At 57.0% G+C, this 16,773-nt stretch overlaps 5 protein-coding genes and 1 non-coding gene across 6 annotated transcripts; 3 read left to right on the forward strand and 3 right to left on the reverse strand.

Moving 5' to 3' along the window:
• Positions 1–1,002: 1,002 nt before the first annotated feature.
• BCV69DRAFT_t43 lies at positions 1,003–1,099 on the reverse strand. Its single transcript has one exon. It is a non-coding gene; the product is annotated as a tRNA-Glu (tRNA).
• Positions 1,100–1,176: 77 nt separating this feature from the next.
• BCV69DRAFT_285047 (hypothetical protein) lies at positions 1,177–1,873 on the reverse strand (the record flags this gene model as incomplete). Its single annotated transcript, XM_025493255.1, has 2 exons — positions 1,749–1,873; positions 1,177–1,576 (listed from the first exon to the last, which is right to left on the reverse strand). Coding segments are annotated over exons 1-2 (329 nt in total), but the record flags the coding sequence as incomplete, so codon positions are not given.
• A 240-nt stretch (positions 1,874–2,113) lies between these two features.
• BCV69DRAFT_285049 (hypothetical protein) lies at positions 2,114–3,521 on the reverse strand. Its single transcript, XM_025493256.1, has one exon. The coding sequence runs from the start codon at positions 3,325–3,327 to the stop codon at positions 2,224–2,226; it is 1,104 nt and encodes a 367-aa protein (XP_025345583.1). The 5' UTR covers positions 3,328–3,521; the 3' UTR covers positions 2,114–2,223.
• An 80-nt stretch (positions 3,522–3,601) lies between these two features.
• On the forward strand, positions 3,602–5,232 carry BCV69DRAFT_285050 (hypothetical protein). The gene is made up of 5 exons (XM_025493257.1): positions 3,602–3,901; positions 3,984–4,098; positions 4,203–4,223; positions 4,294–4,413; positions 4,494–5,232. The coding sequence occupies exons 1-5, from the start codon at positions 3,702–3,704 to the stop codon at positions 4,764–4,766; spliced, it is 729 nt and encodes a 242-aa protein (XP_025345584.1). The 5' UTR covers positions 3,602–3,701; the 3' UTR covers positions 4,767–5,232.
• Positions 5,233–6,189: 957 nt separating this feature from the next.
• BCV69DRAFT_73256 (hypothetical protein) lies at positions 6,190–13,619 on the forward strand. Its single transcript, XM_025495486.1, has one exon. The coding sequence runs from the start codon at positions 6,345–6,347 to the stop codon at positions 13,410–13,412; it is 7,068 nt and encodes a 2,355-aa protein (XP_025345585.1). The 5' UTR covers positions 6,190–6,344; the 3' UTR covers positions 13,413–13,619.
• Positions 13,620–14,463: 844 nt separating this feature from the next.
• BCV69DRAFT_291252 (MFS general substrate transporter) lies at positions 14,464–16,358 on the forward strand (the record flags this gene model as incomplete). Its single annotated transcript, XM_025493743.1, has 3 exons — positions 14,464–14,876; positions 14,901–15,255; positions 15,340–16,358. The coding sequence occupies exons 1-3, from the start codon at positions 14,763–14,765 to the stop codon at positions 16,356–16,358; spliced, it is 1,488 nt and encodes a 495-aa protein (XP_025345586.1). The 5' UTR covers positions 14,464–14,762.
• Positions 16,359–16,773: the final 415 nt, after the last annotated feature.

Raw genomic sequence — 16,773 nt, forward strand, 5'->3', positions numbered from 1 at the left:
GGCCACGGCTTCCGCAACTCTGAACCTGAAGTTTGAGACCCGTGCGTGTTGGACGAAAGTGGCGAGGCAGCGCTCGGGATGTTCGACCCTGGATGATGCGTATTGACGGAAGAGAGACCAGAGGTACTCCCTACGACTCGTGTTCGAATAGGGGAGAGCGGGGGGATCGTCGACGCTGGAGATCTGCTGGCGTCTGGCCCCGGAGCGCCCAAGCCGCTAGATGAGGTAGACAGAACACGATTGGCGGACTGAACAGAGCTCCCGGGTTTTTCTGAGCTTGCTCGAGAATGCAAAGTCTGCAGTCCAGTGGGGAATATTACGTCGTGTGATCCATTCTGCGAAAGCCTGTCAGCATCTCTGTGTACCTTGCCATATTGAGCAGGAGTAGAGTCGAGAGTCTCATCCGTTCGTAAGGAAAGTGGAGCCAGCTCCGTATTTGCCACCTGCGGGGAAGCAAGCAAAGTCGCCCCGCAAGTGGCGAAAACCAGGCATAGAAGAGCAACGAAAGCTGTAAGCCGGCACATTTGAGCTGGATCAGGGAGTGTGGTCAGCGTGCGCTAAAGGTAATGATCAGCAAAGTCCAGCTTCGTCAGATGGTTCTGCCAGATGCACGGGCGAGATCTGGGCATATATAGTCGAGCCTCATGTGTTTGGTGGGCCCTTCAAGAGCACCTCCATCGTGGCTGGGGGTCGACAGCAACTTCCACAGAGTCCGGAAACTTTGCAAGGAGCAGCCATACCCATTGCGGCTTGCAAAGGCCCCTTCTGCTTCATCACTGATGCTTTGGCGAGAACAGTAGCGGGTTGATCGCAGCAACAGAGCACCCTCGTTTGTTCGAGCATGTCATTTTCCACTCGAGATTTTGTGTTTGGCAACTTCATGCGGCGCGTTCGTTAGCTCGAGTGCTTTCGAGCTGATTGTAAATAGCAAAGGGCAAAGGTGCAACAAGAGCAAAGGGCGCGCACGTCTTTCGTCGCAGGCGCGGCAAAACAAAAAGGATCTTCCCCTGCCGGGAATTGAACCCGGGTCGCCCGCGTTAAACAGCGTTTGGAGCGCAATTTTGAAAAGCGGGTATCTTGGCCACTAGACGACAGAGGAGTCGAGGAGAGAGAGATTTGTAGCCACAATATATACACCACTCTGGGGGCAGAGCAGAGAAAGCGTGTACTCGATGCCTTCTCACAGCCCTCACTCGCTCCTCCTCGAATGAGTACAAATGTCATATCATTGCTACACTGACGGGATGCTTCAGACCGCCTTGTCTCCTACTCCATCACCAGTCTGCGGGCAAGCTATCAACAAAGAAAAGAACCACAGAGTCCGAGCGAGCGAACAGGGGTAGAATCAGCTACTGTAGTTGTAATTGCCACCAGTGACTGCTGTCCAGTCTGTCTTTTCAAAGTCCCTGCGCAGTCCATCCATACAGACCGGACACATACCTTCCTGGGCCAGCTCGCCAGCCTTGCCGCCGTCGGGGGCGTTTTGGAAACTCTCGCGGATGTTGTTGGCGGCGTCCTTCTTTATTGACTCGCCGGAGTTGGTCCAAGCCTCGGAGCCAGTGGTGGAGCCGATGGCCTGAAGGTCAGATGAGGGGAGAGGGACGTAACAGAGAGAGAGTTGGAAGTTGATGAAGAGTGAGACAGTGAGACAGGAGGCATGTATGAAGTGGGAGATCGGTGTTGCAAGCAGAAGTCTCGATCAGCAAAGAGTCCAGCAAGGTACGTGCAACCCGCGGTCACGAACTCACACTCTCAGCAGCTCCCTGAGCATACTGCACGTGTCCGCCCGCGATACTAGCAGCAGACTTAGCCTGGTCGAGGAAAGATGCTTGGTTGGTGTTGTCTGTCATGTTGCTCAAGGTGTAATCTGGGATATGGTTGCTATGCGAGGCTGGTGAGATGGATGGGTGGACTGACTAGAGGGTGGTGCGGGAAATATGTCGGCGTAGAGCGGACTTCAAACGCGAGTGGAGGGATGACAAGAGAGCAGGCGAGGAGGCGTGCCTGGACCCTTGCCAGAGCACCCACTACGCCCCTTGACATCATGAGACGCCTCGCTGCAGTGCCTTGAGGTCCCAGCCGCCGGCCTGACCTATCTTGGAATGCAAAAAGACTAGATGAATGGATTCGAACCAGGAGGTGGTTGTGCGGAAGCGAAAGGAATTACGGACATGCATGTGTACCTCGGTCTCTTGACCTTCCCCGCACGTGCTAAAGCATGCCTTACTCTCGCCTCTGCAACTCTTCTCGGTGTTCACTGCCACCTTCGCTGCCCGTCGATCTCTCCTCTGACAGTCTCTCCCACTCATCGCTACGTCCTCCATCGGTCCAAGCGAACTGAGACTCAGAAGACGGACTCAGTGCTTCCTCCCACCTTGTGTAAGTCGATGACAAGCTAGGCAGGGTCAGCGCGCTTGCGTTTTGGCCCCCTTCGCCTGCTGTCTGTGCTACGTCTGTGAAAATATCGCTTCCTTGCTCTTCGAAGATGCTGCCGTTGATGGTAGTATGTTGCCACCGGCCGGAGGAGGATCGCGATCGAGATCCCGGCGATGTCAGGTGCTCTTCGAATGGCGAAGAGCGGCCGCTGAGCATCCGCGGAGACATCGAAGATGACGAGTGCAGGGAAGTCAAGCTCAAGGTGCCGTCTAGCTCGTCCTCCAAGTAGTTGCGTTCCTCCTCACTAGCACTCCTATGCGAGTTGGTAGCTTGATATGTGTGCAGACTAGGCGAGAGAGGTGCAGGAGGCTCCCTGCCGTCACCCTCTAGGTCTGTCGCAATCGAGAAGAAGCCGGTCTCGGGACGAGCAACCGCAGGGTGACGATCGATGACAGGCGAGATCTCTCCAATGGTGTGGTTGGAGCTTAGCAGAGAGTCTCTGCCAGCATGACCACTTGCCCTGCGTCGTCTGATGAGAGCTCCATCGGAGTGATGATCGACCTGGCTAGATAAGCCCGTGACTTCGGAGCCAGCACTCATCTCTGCCTCGTAGCGCTTCTTCATGTCCTGCCCCTCGCTGGCTGTCTGGTCTAACCGGTCGTTTTGCCTTGAGTGTCTGTCCTCTTCTTCCCTCAAGCGCCTCTCCATCTCGAAGGCCTCGATCTCCCTCAACGAGTCTTCATCTACGCCACCTCTCCGCTTAGCCATAGGATTCATCTCATCAAACGCAGAAGCCCATTCTCTCCGAAAGTTGCCCCAGTGATTCTGAGCATTTGCGACGAACTCCTCGCCGTGCTCTTCTCTCCAAGGACGGAAGATGGCGACTTCGAGGGCTACAAAGGTTGCTGCGCCGGCGATGACACAGCCCGCGAGGACCGCCGGATGGGGCATCGTGGGGCGAGTGTAAGAGGAGGAAGGAGGAGAGAGACCTGGACAAGGAAGGTTGAGGGGTAACGACGAGACCGTTGTAAGTGCTACAGGGATGGTGATACGACAGCTGTGGGGGGAGTGTATGGGAGGCAGAGATGTAAAAAGCATGTGAGGAGGTGCGTAGGGCTGTAAGACCTCCCTTCATTAGGAGCCGGGGGATCCAAGCCCAGCTGAGCACGGAGCACCCGATATTCCATGATTAGACGGAATGGCGGCTCGGTCCCTTCCGGTCTCCTCTTCCTTTCCTCTCCTTCTTCCTTCAGCCTGTCCGTCTACCGCTCTCTGTTCACCTTACTCTTGACATTGTCTTACCCGCATTCCTTTTCTGCTGTTCGATGCCCACCTCATCACGCTCATCATTGCCCGAACAGCTGGACACGCCCCTAGACTTGGCTCCCTTGACAGACGAGTCCCTGCAGGCTCTCCGCAATCTCGCCTCGCACGTCCCCCATTCATCCACCGAACCATGTCCAGAGTCCGTGCCCGCTTTCAGGAGGGCAGCCGTATTGTTGGGAATCTTCGGTAGCAGAAAAGGGTGCGTATATACTGTTCAAGGATGGGTTGCAGCCGGCGACGAGTCCTACATTGACAACGCAGGCGCACTTTCCATCCTTTAGGGAGCTGTATGTCGTTCTCTCCGAGCGGTCTTCAAAGCTCAGATCACACGGTGGTGACACTGCTATACCAGGAGGGAGATTTGAAGTGACAGATGCAGACCTCGAGGCAACAGCGGTGAGTTGTTCGCTCCAAGAAGACGACTGACCTTCGCCCGTTCGATGAGACACACATTATGCGGAGCGCTGACCTCCTGATCACCGCTCGTACCTATATTGTAGCGGCGCGAGGCATGGGAAGAGGTGAGCTCAAGTAAACAAAGCAGTGTCTTATCATTTCTGACTATAGGTCTATCCGCCCATGCCTCTTCAGGTCGGTCTGCCAATCAACTTCAAGAAGGTGCGCAAGTTGTGCGAACTACAGCCCTTTCTGTCGGCCAACGAACTCGTAGTAACCCCGATCGTCGTACTGCTGCTGGACCCTATGATCAAGGTGAGGAGCTCAGACATAGGTGGAAGCGATGCAGCATATCTGACTCTGTATGCGCTGCATTTGACCCCTTCCTCCATCAGCCGCACCTGAATCCGCAAGAAGTGTCGCGGATATTCTCACTCCCACTAAAAGCATTTCTGCAGCACAGTCCAGATGCTGATCTACGCTTAGCCCTGAGACTGGGCGCTCCACCTAGCGAAGAGGAGGAAGCCACTTCTGCCGCGATGCCATGGTCTGAAGTGTCGGGCCCATCCGACTGGCACACATGCAGGGACGTGAGATGGTTCGACAAGCGGTGCAGGAGACATACATTCTGGGATCGACGGAACCCTGTACGAGGCTTGACAAGGTGAATCAGTCCGAAAGAGATTTCATCCCACGTCAGGTATCACGAGATTGGCTGACAAAGTCCGCCTCGATTCATCTATTTGCCTTTCCTGCAGCGACATCCTAATTCACTGCGCCTCCCTCGCCTACTCGCGTACGCCAAGCTTCTCCCTGGTTGCACCCGGGCAGCCGAGTAATGCTGAGCTGATCACGATGGCCTTTACTGGGCCACAGGCAATCAAGAAGCGCAGAGTGCGGCCTCGTATGACCCTGCTGGAGCTGCAGCAGCCGCGGGACGACGATGAGAGGAGGGGCGAGTTCGGGACCGAGGAAGCGAGCGACAAGGCGAAATTGTAAGAGGCAAGGCAGCGAGGCGTACAAAGGCAGAAGGGGAAAGGGTCCTTGATCGATCGCCGGAGTAGTGATACCCACAATGTCTCCATCATGCTTTCCATCCGAGATGCTACTGATCGAAGTCCTTCCCTATGCGAGCTAGGGTCCAGGGGGTTGTGTGGGTTGTGCCTTGGGACAGAGGCACGTTCTGCCGGGCCGTTGAGCGGCTCGTCTCGTCTGGTCTCCGGCTTTTGCATCTGCCAATTTCAAGTGCAGGCGGGTGGGGGCGATGATCGGGGGGGTCGGGGCGGACGGTGGCTGGCTCTGGCGGGCTGGCTGGCTGCACGCCCTTTGTCGGTGGTTGTGGTCCGGTGAGCCTGCCTCCGTCATCGAGAATGGCGCGTCGGAGCTGGAGTCTGCTTGGCCGGCGGCTGTCTGGGGCCGAGTGCCTTTGCTGTCGACCTGACAGGGTTCAGGCGTATGATGATGCTGTTCATGCGCGCTCCACTCCCCCCCCTCTTTGCTTCCGGTGGGGGGGGGGGTGGGTGCATGGACTTGATTCTCCGTCTGGCCTGGCCAAGGGGGCCAACGACGCCAGAAGCGAGGCGGGCATCCAGCCGGGCCAGGCAGAGGAGGCGGAAGGGCAGCAGCAGCAGCAGCAGCAGCGGGGCCACAGCAGCCAGATCTCTTCCCAAAAGATCCCAGGCAGCCATCCCCGTAGCACTCAGAGGGCAGGCCTACCTCGTCCGTCTTCTTCGCAGTAGGCTCTAGTCTCGATTCTCTTTCGGACAGCTCATCCTAACATCATCTCCCGAACATTCCCTCTACCATACTCATCGTGTCCTTCTCCTTCTCCCACGGACTCCCGTGCATCGCACGTCTCGTCTCGCCGCTCTTCGGCCATCCCCCAAGAAGTTCCGAAGGGGGGGATAGCAGACGGCCTTCGGTCGCAGCTTTCATTGCTGCGCAACGTCTGCACTTGTGTTCCCTCTTGCCCCTCCTGAAGCCTCTTTGATTCACCAGGGGGACACTTCGACTAGCGTGCTCGCTTACTCCTTGGCTTCCTTCCACACCGCGTTGCCCTCGCGCTCAAGGCCACCATCGTAAGCCGCGGCAGATACAGAACCGCGCTCCTGGGAGGCTCCGTCATAGGTGACACCACTATAGGCCCGGTCACCTCAGATTCTACTGCCAGGCACAAAGCAAACCCTCTGCCAAAGAGGCTACTCACGCCATAGCATCCTGTCACCTCCCCCTATACATTATTCATCATGCCGCGAACGTTTATGGACTCTATCCTGCAGCGGCCTAGTCAGAGGTACGCACCGGAACCCATCGCTCCAGCTGCGCCATCTGCATCAGCCTCGTCCTCCAAGGGCGGCTCTGGATCAAAGACATGGTCAGGTCCAACAGACCTACCCAATCGCCCATCTGGCCCCTCTTCTCTTCGGGCCTACAACCCACCTCCCTCGTCTTCTGCAAACTCCAATCGCCCCTCTCGTACTTATGCCACCGGACCGCCGCCGCCAGCTCCCTCTTCCGTCGCTGACAGCCAAGGAACGACCAGGAGTCGCTTCGGCAGGAAGAAGAAGACTCATGTGCGGAACACATCAGAGTCTTCTTATGGGACTGCCCCGATGGATGACCGCGCATCCAATGCCGGTTCAAATACAACCTACATTAAGAAGAGATGGTGGGAAACGGGCAGTCTGAAAGGATTCGGCAAGGGCTCCAGGAGTCGGGCAGGCAGTGTAGCTGGGGAGAGCGTCTTTTCCGATGTTGAACCGGAAGAGCGCAACGGCGGATTGGCTTCGCTGCAACAAAGACAGTACGGCAGCCTGCCCACTCGTAGGGGTACTCGAAGCGACTTCGGAGCTCCAACATCACAATCCTCCAAACCACCGCCCTTGCCCCAACATGATCCTGCCATGCTCAAGGCCATGTCCAATGGGGGAAGGCTACAATCGGGCGTTGCTCCCTTGGGTCAGCAGCCCCCCACTCTCAGGCGGAATCTGTCCTCGACCGGCAGTGTCGGTAGCAACAGACATTCTACACTGGGTCTGCCCAGCCCTTCTCTGGCTGCTCCTCAGAGCTCGGCGAATGTACGACGAGCCAGCAGCGTGGTAGGATCCAGCTCTGCCTCTGATTCGGGATGGGACGACTTTACAAAGCAGATGGCGAAGCGCGACATTGCCCGATCCTGGAGTCGAGCTCCAGGCTCTGTCGGTTCATCAGCAGGTCCCACACAGAGATCTACTGTACTGAATCGAGTGCAGAAGGAGTTGCAGCAGGACGCTCAATTTGAGCAAGTCGCTAGAGATCCTGGCGTGATTCGGGGAGATCTACTCGCAAGAGCGACTAGCGTCGTAGGAGGCATTGCTCCCATTGCCATGCAAGATTCTCTCGTGCCCGAGCTACCTACCAATCTTCGTCCTGGGTCTATTGTGGGGATGACAAGTCTGATGTCCCCAGAAGGACCAAGGTCGACAGCATCCACACCGGTGCCTCTTGCAAGAGCAATGTCGCCTGGTCCACAGTCACGGGCTATGTCTCCTCCACCTCAGTCTCGAGCCATGTCTCCCCCACCTCAAGCTTCTCGAGCCATGTCTCCCCCGCCTCAAAGTAGAGCCATGTCGCCGCCACCTCAAGCGCGTGCTCTGTCACCGCCCCCGCAGGCTAGGGTCCCCCTTCCTACACAACAGCAACAGCAGACGGCCCCTGCGCCGGCGACATATCAGGCCCCAGCACAGCAGCAACAGCCATCCGCAGCGTCGCAAAATGCGCAAAGCATGCCGCCTCAAGAGCAGCCTGCTCAGGCGAGCAAGGTTGTTGAACCTGTTGCATCCCAGCCTTCGGGTCAGCAGCGTCTGCCTCCCCTCCTTCAGACGTCTTCACAGGAGCCTGCTTCCGACTCCTCTTCCTCGTATTCCGAAGAGGACGATGCGGAAGACAACTCATCCTCTTCCGAGGACGAACGACCGCAAACTCTCGGAGTTCTGGCAGAAGAGGAGGAGGATGGCTCTTCGGAGGGAGGCCACGAGATGAGGCCAGGTCCGCGAAGCACCTATCTCCCTCGATCTCCCGCGCGGCAGGGTTCCAGCAGCTCTCCTCATTCGCCCACGAGGTATGCCACATTTGCTGCGTCGGGACAGAGAAGCGCTGGCCTGGGCAGTAGCTCCAATGGTGGCTTTGCTGGAGTGGGAGCACGACCTGCGACTGCTGCTGTGGTGCAGGAAGGTAACACACCCGCCCCCGCGCTACCTCCCGTCCCCGCTGCAGAGCAGACCCTGGCGTCTGAACAGCGCTCACAGCCCGAGGCGCAGCCCGAGGTGCCAGTGAGATCAGAAAAGGAAGAGGTCGCACCAGTGGTCTCTGCTGCCACGGCTGCAACAGAAGCGCCTGTTGAGGAAGAGGTGCCTGCTCCTGCGTCTGCAAATGGCACTGCTCCCTCGCTAAGCGGTATGTCAGAACCCACATCGGCGGACCTCACCGCTGCCGCCTCATCTGCATCAGCCAACACAACAGAGACGCCTGCAGAGCGCTCTCAAGCGCCATCATCAGCGACGGCAGCGGTCGGAGGCGTTGCCCCCGCTCTCGTCCTTGCTTGGAATATGTCAGGCAAACCGCAGCCGCCTCCCCAGCCCGAGAATGTGGCTCCCGTAGCAGAGTCGTCGAAGCCTCCGATGACGCCTTCCAAGAGTCAGTCATCGACTGCCACGTCTCCTCCACCAAGTACGCCTCGCCCACAACTGCCTACTCGCACTAGCTCTGTCAACCAAGCTCTAAAGATACCACAGACCCCGCCGCTCCCTTCCTCCCAATCCGAGGCTTTCACTTCGGCCCCCTCCTCGCCTGTCACGCCGTCCAAGCAAAACGGCTCCGCTCCCATGTTGGGCCGAGCAACTGCCTCGGACGAGACTGGAAAAGCGGTGACCGAGGAGGTTGATTCTTCGTCTTCCTCGTCCGACTCGGGTGATCACTCGAGAGATGTGGACAATGACAGCGGAAAAGATGGCGAGACGTCGTCGGTCAGGACAGCACAAGCTGTCAAGGCAGCTCGGGAAGACAGCCCGAAGGGCGTCAAGTTCGAGAGCGCTGCAGGCGAAGATGATGATAGCAGTGACGAGAGCGTTGAGGATCCGGCAGACGGTATTAGTCCCTCTGGTCGGAGAAGTGCACAGGGCAAAGCCAAGGATATCGATGGCCAGGCTGATACCGCTAGCGTTGCGGATTCAGACAGAACTGCAGAGCAGTCGACTCGCAGACCACTGGCGAGGCGCCTGTCTTCCAGCGGCTCAATGGCCAATTCCTTTGCCTTTTCACACTTCATGGGCTCTAAAATCACCGGTAAATCTTCTTCACGGAGGATCAAGCTGCACGAAGATGATTCAGACTCTGATGGCAATGCTTCGGGCGACGATGAGGAGCTGAAGAAGAGGGCTCTTGTCGAGCAGAACAGGCTGAGGAGCATGAGCGTCGGTGACGACTTCTTTGGGCCCTCCCTTGGAGAAGTCTTGCTAGCCATTGACAACATGGACTTCACGACGGAGACGGTCGGAAAGACCGCTGCCTTGGAGGAAGAGGCGAGAGCTCAGGGTGTCTCGGTAGAGGAGACGACTAGGGCGCAGCTTCAAGCACAGCAGATTGTCAGCGAAGTCAGGCGAAGGAGGGCTGCAGGAGATGTGGATGCAGATCACAAGACTGTCCAGAGCGATGCCGGTGGTCTGGCCGCTAGCTTTGCTGCTCTCTGGCTTGGAAAGCCACTGAATGGAACTGAGGCAGAGCCTGCGAGCGAACCCGCGAGCGAGCCCACGAAGAAAGTCGTGCCTACCAGCGTTTCTGCCATTACCGACTCGCCGGCCAATTGGGGCGGACGATCATCCACGTCTACTGTTACTACCCCCACTAAGCCTGCGAAGGCGGGTCAAAGTGTTCTCGACCGGCCTCGCTTCCGACCAAGCAGGTTCAAACAGATAGGCAGCGTAGACATTCCCTTGGGCAAAGCGCCAGCTGAGGAGCTGCAAGCACCCGTCGATGGGCGATCGAACGTAGAGGCCTTCTACTCCACTGGAGCCACGAGCAACCCATCCTCTCCCGCACAAGCCAAGAAGTCGATCGATCTAGGCGACCAACAGCGCTCGAAAGACAAGCCTGCGCCGGCCAAGTCGGCTCTGAAGCTCCGCCCTGCCAAGTCTCTCGCCGATACCCTCTTTAGTTTCCCGACGAAGAGCCCTGAGAAGAAGCAGGCCAAGGCTGCTCAGAGGGAAGAAAAGGAGAGGGCGAGGAGAGATTCGCTCAATGAGAAGGCTGCGAGGAAGGCTGCTCGCAAGGAGGAGAAGGAGTCAAAGGGAGCAGTCAAGAGCGCAGGCACCGATTCTCCCTCTGGCAAGAAGAAGGAGATCAGTGAGGAGGCGACACCTGCACCTGCTGAGACTGAGGCGCTTGCCTCGCCCACTCCTTCCCTCGTCAAGACGCAAGGCGAGCCAGACGCGCAGCAGAGTAGTTTCAGTCGTCAAAGCTACGAATCAAACCCCACCAAGCCTGGCCAGTCTGCTGATGAAGTGACCAGCTCTGCCACCGATCTCGCTTCGCCACAGGCTCCAGTGGCCAGTGTAGAGGAGCCTGCCGTTGATGAGCCTGCTCAGGCTTATGAGGGTAATGACGTTGAGCGAGGAGAGGCCGTGACTGCAGAACAAGAAGAGTCTGCTAGCCCTCTGCAAGGTCACGAAGATGAGAATGCTGCTCAAATCGAGCCACAATACGCTCCTCAACCCGAGCCTCAGTACGAGCCTCAGTACGAGCCTCAATACGCTTCTCAACCCGAGCCTCAGTACGAGTCTCAGCCTATGCCTCAGGCCGAGCCTCAATACGCTTCTCAACCCGAGCCTCAGTACGAGTCTCATCCGGCGACCCAACCCGAGCCACAGCCCGAACCTCAATTCGGGATGAATATCATCCCACCCACTCCTCCCGTCATCAGTGGTGCGGACGGAAGCAACTACATGTCATATGGTCCAAACACGGATCTGGCACGATCCGCCAGCTCGGCATCTGGAGTCTCTTCTGCGACTGCTGTACCATCTCGTCGTAAGGGTAGCATCCTGCAGGCTGCCGAAGCGTACGGCTTCACACTTCCTCCCGGTCTGACTGCAGAGACCATCGCTGCTTCAAGCGATGCCAAGCCACCGAGAACTCCCAGCTCGCGTAAAAGTGTCAGTCCACGAAGGAGCTCGAGTAGCGATGGTGGTCATTCGTCCTCTCGTCGCGGCTCACACGTGGACCAGCCTCCTGTCCCGGCCATTCCTCGAGATCTTCAACAACCGCCTGTTCCTCCCAAAGACAACGGATCACCACGTCAACAGTCGCCATTGAGACTTCCCAACAATGCTTCTCTCAGCAGTATCTCGCCACCTCCATCGACTGGGTCATGGGCGGGCTCTGCTGCTGCATCGAGTGTAGGCGCAGATGATTCGCCAGCTCGTAGTGGTGGCTCTGGCGACTCATCAGGCGGCAATGCCGGCAGATCTGACATGTATGGCGTGTCCAATATGGCTGCGTCTGATGTGTCTGACACTCGTCGTCAGCCCGCAAGAGTTAGGACGCAGTCTAGCAATACGCAGCTCAATCGTCGTCCTCATCTCATGACTGCCATCAATGAGTGGGAGTCTGCTTCCCCTGTCAATGGTTACGGAGGAAGCGGGTACACTACCCCTGCTCAGATGTCAAGCCCTGTTGATGCTATCTCGCCGACTTCACGAAGCACAGGCTCATTGAGAAACGACGACTCGGCAAGTATTGGAAGAGTTACCCAGTATGGAGCAGCCTCAGAGACCTACCTTCACCCACCTGTCCCACGCTCTAGGATGACAGCAGAGGAGAAGAAGAGGCTCGCTTTCGAGGCCCATGTCAGTGGTAGCGATCGTGTCTACGCTGCTTCCGAGGGGGGGCACGGAGGTGGTGGTGGAAGCGAGTATGGCGGTTCAAGGTATGGCACAGCAAACGGAGGCAGTGTGGATGGCCACGGCGCTCCTCGAGGCACCCAGCGGCCGATGTCTATCATGTCGGGCTTCTCTGCAGCTTCGGTCCCAATGTCGCTCGCAAGCTTGCCAACTGCGCCGACGTCTCGATCCGTCTATCGCCCTCAGGACCCCGTCAAAGCTGCGTCTAGTAGTACAGTTGATGACCGCCTCTACTCTCGTACAACGATGGCGACCATCTCTGTGTCTTCGGGAGCATTCGCGAACAAGCGAGGTAGCAAGGCTCGCAGCAGTAGTACTGGTCGCCCTTCAGATGGACCGGCTCAATCCTCTGCTGAGGCTGTGCCAGAGCATTTGCAAGACGAGCTGGGACTGACTGTACTCAGTCTGTCTGCTCACACGCCTCCACCCCGCAAGATTGGTAGCCACCAGATCTTGGTGCAAATCATCACAGTCGCTCTTGATGAGATGGATCGTATGCTCCTACGAGACAAGGTTCGCTCTGACTCTGCCTACGGCTGGGTCCCAGGTAGATCCTTCTGCGGTAGGGTCATGGAGGTCGGATGGGAGGTCAAGCGCCTCCGCAAGGGTGACATGGTCTTTGGTCTTCAGTCCAACCGCAAGTGTGGAGCCCTGGCCGAGTTCATGATCATTGATCATGACCTTGTCGCCAAGGCACCCGAGGACTGCTTGACTGTGGAGCAGATTGCAGCTCTACCGGCTACCGGTGTTCTGACATACCAGATCGTCCAGAATCACTGCGTGCATCTGCCAAAGGGAGCTCGCATTCTCATCCTCAATGCCCACGATGGTATTGGGCTGCTGACGATGCAGGAGTGTGCCTCCCTGGGTCTCATCATGGTCGCCCAATGTCCTGCCTCGATCAGTGATGGTCTGGCCGTTTGCGAGGCAAATGGTGCACATGAAGTCGTTGTAGGTGAGCCGCTATGGGCGATGAATTCTCTCCACGAGTCCTCCTTCGACCTAGTCATCGACACCATTGGTGGACGACGTCTTTACGACGCCTCTCGCCGTATTCTTGCCTCCGATGGTCAATTCGTGACCTGCTTCGGCGACGAACACAGTTCTGCCAATCCCAACTTCCGCTCACACATGCGTTCCCTTCGACGGACCTTTTTCAAAAAGGACAAGAAGAATATCCGCTACGAGTGGACTGGATTGGAGAATTCAGAAGACTGTAAAGAGGCATTGGAGAATGTGAGGGCGGTTGCTGAGAGTGGAGATATTTGTCCTCGACTGAGGAGTATCTTGCCATTTGAAGACGCCCCGCGCGCCTTTGATCCCGTCACGAGGGGTGGTATCGAGGAGGAACCTGGAGCGGTTGTGGTCAGGGTGTCATAAGAGAGATCAGAGGGAGTGAGAATCAGAGTTGCTTTCTTTGCAATCGATCGAGGAGGGGAACGGCTGAGTCTCCACGACGATGAAGCCACTATACTATTCTACATTTGCTGCTTTGTCACACAATTCCCACATGGTTCATGAATCTCATGCAATGTCAATCTCTTCAGGTTCTGATTTAGTGGCATATTGTGCGGCTCGGACGGAGAGAGGCTGTTTCTTGCTCTTTCTTTGCGGATTACCAGACTAGGTCACGCGGACAGCACAGACAGTCTGTGAGGGAGCGACAGTGTGGCGTATCCTAACCGATCGTTGTCAGCTGCGTATGTAGCCGGTCCGGACTCCGAGGTACAACTTACAAGAGGCCTGTGTATGTGTGTGCGTGTAGATGTGTAAAGGAGCAAGAGAGGGCAGAGGTCAAAGCGGTGCGGTGAAGGGCAAAGGCGATGGGGCTAGCGCCAAGAGGACTGGGTATGTGCAACGGACGTGTCTAGAACCCCACACTCGATCGCTTCGGACCTTCATTTCCTCTCCGTGCACCTTGACCTTTGACTGTATCACAGCCACGTTTGCTGGATCATCCCACCTGACGCCTCTAAGTCGTGGCCGTCGGTAGCTCCGAAGAGGCTTGGAAGCGGGGTATGAGGAGTTTCCCCACAGAGAGAGTGAGTGCGAGTGTGGAGCCCCACGCGACATTTGGTTGTGCGGTGAAACAAAAAGGCTGGGCGCGGCGTCAATCTTGACACTCAGCCCAGAAAGAGGCGTGTCTTGGCACCTGATCCTCTTTGAAGCTTCAAGGCATCAGAGGAGCACAAGAGACTGGAAGTCAGGGCAGTCTGTGGAATCAAATGAGCCTCCGATGGGGGAAGAGGCTATACAGCCATATGAGTACACCTCTGCCCTGCCAAGACGAGGCACACGGCCGAGTATTCAGGGGCGGGACTACCTTGCCGCGCCGCCATTTGACGTCCTCTTCAGCAGAGCTCTGACCTCCAATATCGACGGTCTCAGAGCAACGTCTTGTCTCCACGTCTGACTCTTGTGATGCCTGAATTGTGGGGTAAGGGTGCAACGACAGTCAAGGATGCAGCTCTACCCCGCACTCTCGCTCCATCTCTGCAGGTGCAAGGGTGCTGACAAGGCACTTCGACAGTCCCCCCCACACTTGCTGTACATCACAAAGCTAGACACATTGGCATTGGCATTGCTTGCTCTACTCCTATAAGTATCCGCCCGCTCGTTGACGACGCATGCCTCCACTCCTGCAAAGATCCTTGCCCCTCTCAGCTCGATCCCTCGCTCCCTGCCTGTACTCCAACTCTTGCCTTGCCCTCCCCGAGCAGCCTTGTAGCTATGGCCGCCAATGCCCTCTACCCCACCCAGACCAAGGGTTCCGACGAGAAGTTGGACCCCACCGGATCCGGCTTCCACGATGTCGACCACACTCTTACCAATGAGACCAATACTGTGCACCTCAGTGGTCCCGACGAGGGATACGATCCAGCTGTCATCAAGCGCATTCGCCGCAAGATCGACTGGCGACTCGTACCCCCTCTTTCCGCCCTCTACGCCATTTCCCTCATCGACAGGACCAACATCTCCCTTGCTGCTCAAGCCGGTATGATCCGAGAACTTCGACTGCAACCACCTTTGGCTCGAGAGAATTACTACGGATATGCGGTCATTGCCTTCTTCCCGCCGTACATTGCATTTGAGCTCTTCTCGAATATCGGTATGAGGCGCGTGGGCGCTAGATGGTGGCTCCCTACGGCTTGTGCCCTATGGAGTATCGTCCTGATCGGTATGGCCTTCATCCACAACTGGCAGGGTCTGACTGCGCTGCGAGGTAAGTGATCCGCTACTTCCAACAGAAGGTCAAGGTAGTTGAGGATCTAGACTGACACCTCATTCCTGCCTCCATCTCCACCAGCTCTCCTTGGTGTCTTTGAGGCCGCCCTCTTCCCCGGTGCTACCTACCTCATGTCTTGCTGGTACCTTAGACGAGAGCTCGCCCAGCGACTTACAGCCTTTTACATGGTCGGCGTCTTCTTCAGTGGTCTCAGCGCCCTCCTCGCGTATGGCTTTGCCCAAGCACGGACCGGTCCCAACCTCTACGGCTGGCGTTGGATCTTCTTCGGAGAAGGTCTTCTCTCCCTCGCCATCGCTATTCCTTGCTACTTCCTCATCGTCGACTTCCCTTCTTCCCGCCGCTGCACCTTCCTTACCGAAGAGGAAAAGGCAATCGTCGCAACTCGAATTCAGCGCGACCGTGCCGATGCCCAATTCGATGGTCTCTCCTTGGCAAAGGTCGGCAAGTACGCAACAGACCTCAAGCTCTGGGCTTTCGCTCTGTGCTTCTGCTTCGCTACCCTTGGCTCATACGCCCTCTCGTACTTTGCTCCTCTGATCATCGCCACCATGGGCTTCGAGGGTCGAGATGTGTATCTGCTCGTCTTCCCACCTTACGTCGCCGCTCTACCGTGGGGTCTTACGCTCGCCTTCTATTCGGACAAGACCGGTCGGAGGTTGCCATTCATCGCCATCAATTCAATGATCGCTGCCCTCGGATGCGCCCTCTTTGCCTTCCTACCCAGGGGCAACACTGCCGGCAGATACATCGGTATCTTCCTCTGCTGCGCCGCCGTCAACTCCAATGTGCCCCTGATCAGCTCTGCCTCGCAAGCGTCCATTCGAGGCCAGTCCAAGAGGTCCTTTACCTCGGCACTCGTCGTTGGCTTCGGTGGTCTGGGTGGTATCCTCAGCGCTGTAGTATTCCGACCTCGTGATGCGCCTCGCTACGTCTTGGGTATGAGCTTCGTCCTAGCTTGCCAGGGAGCGACGATCCTCATCTGCCTCTGCCTTGGTCTGTACTTCAAGCGAAGCAATTCTCTTGCTAGCCAGGGTAGGAAGATTATTGAGAACCACCCTGACTTCAGATATCAGATTTGAATCGTACCGGACCACCTTCGCTTGTCTTGCTGTCGTCTCTTCCCTTGCTTCTTTGTATTCCGTGCTTGAGTCTACCCGTGTAAGGTGCCCCTGTAGTCACTCACTTCACTGTGATAACCAATGTCAATGTCATCATCCTCTCGCATGTGCGGCCATGACGCAAGCAAGCGTGCTGCATCAGTCTTGCTCTCCTTTGCGGACGTGAAGATCATACTGATGTGCAATCATTGTGAGCACTGTTTGAAGTAATCGCCGAGATCCAGGCAAGGACAAGGGCAAGTCATAAGGAACGGTCCGCCGGTCGCCCTCGGATCGGAAGTGCACCGGCGGGGGTTGAACTCCAGAACCCTGGTGAGTCTTAACCGCGTAGCGTGCTTGACTGTGCATATGTTCCACCATCATCGTCGACGTCTGG

This window comes from Pseudomicrostroma glucosiphilum (genome assembly GCF_003144135.1).
Source record: "Pseudomicrostroma glucosiphilum strain MCA 4718 unplaced genomic scaffold BCV69scaffold_16, whole genome shotgun sequence".
NCBI lineage: Eukaryota > Fungi > Basidiomycota > Exobasidiomycetes > Microstromatales > Microstromataceae > Microstroma > Microstroma glucosiphilum.

Excerpts from the sequence above, each read along its gene's own strand:
- BCV69DRAFT_285050 (XM_025493257.1), top strand. The coding sequence starts at position 3,702 with ATGCCCACCTCATCACGCTCATCATTGCCCGAACAGCTGGACACGCCC. Across the intron at positions 4,099-4,202 it reads CAGACCTCGAGGCAACAGCG|CGGCGCGAGGCATGGGAAGA; the intron begins GTGAGTTGTTCG and ends CCTATATTGTAG. Across the intron at positions 4,224-4,293 it reads GGCGCGAGGCATGGGAAGAG|GTCGGTCTGCCAATCAACTT; the intron begins GTGAGCTCAAGT and ends ATGCCTCTTCAG.
- BCV69DRAFT_285049 (XM_025493256.1), bottom strand. The coding sequence starts at position 3,327 with ATGCCCCATCCGGCGGTCCTCGCGGGCTGTGTCATCGCCGGCGCAGCA.
- BCV69DRAFT_73256 (XM_025495486.1), top strand. The coding sequence starts at position 6,345 with ATGCCGCGAACGTTTATGGACTCTATCCTGCAGCGGCCTAGTCAGAGG.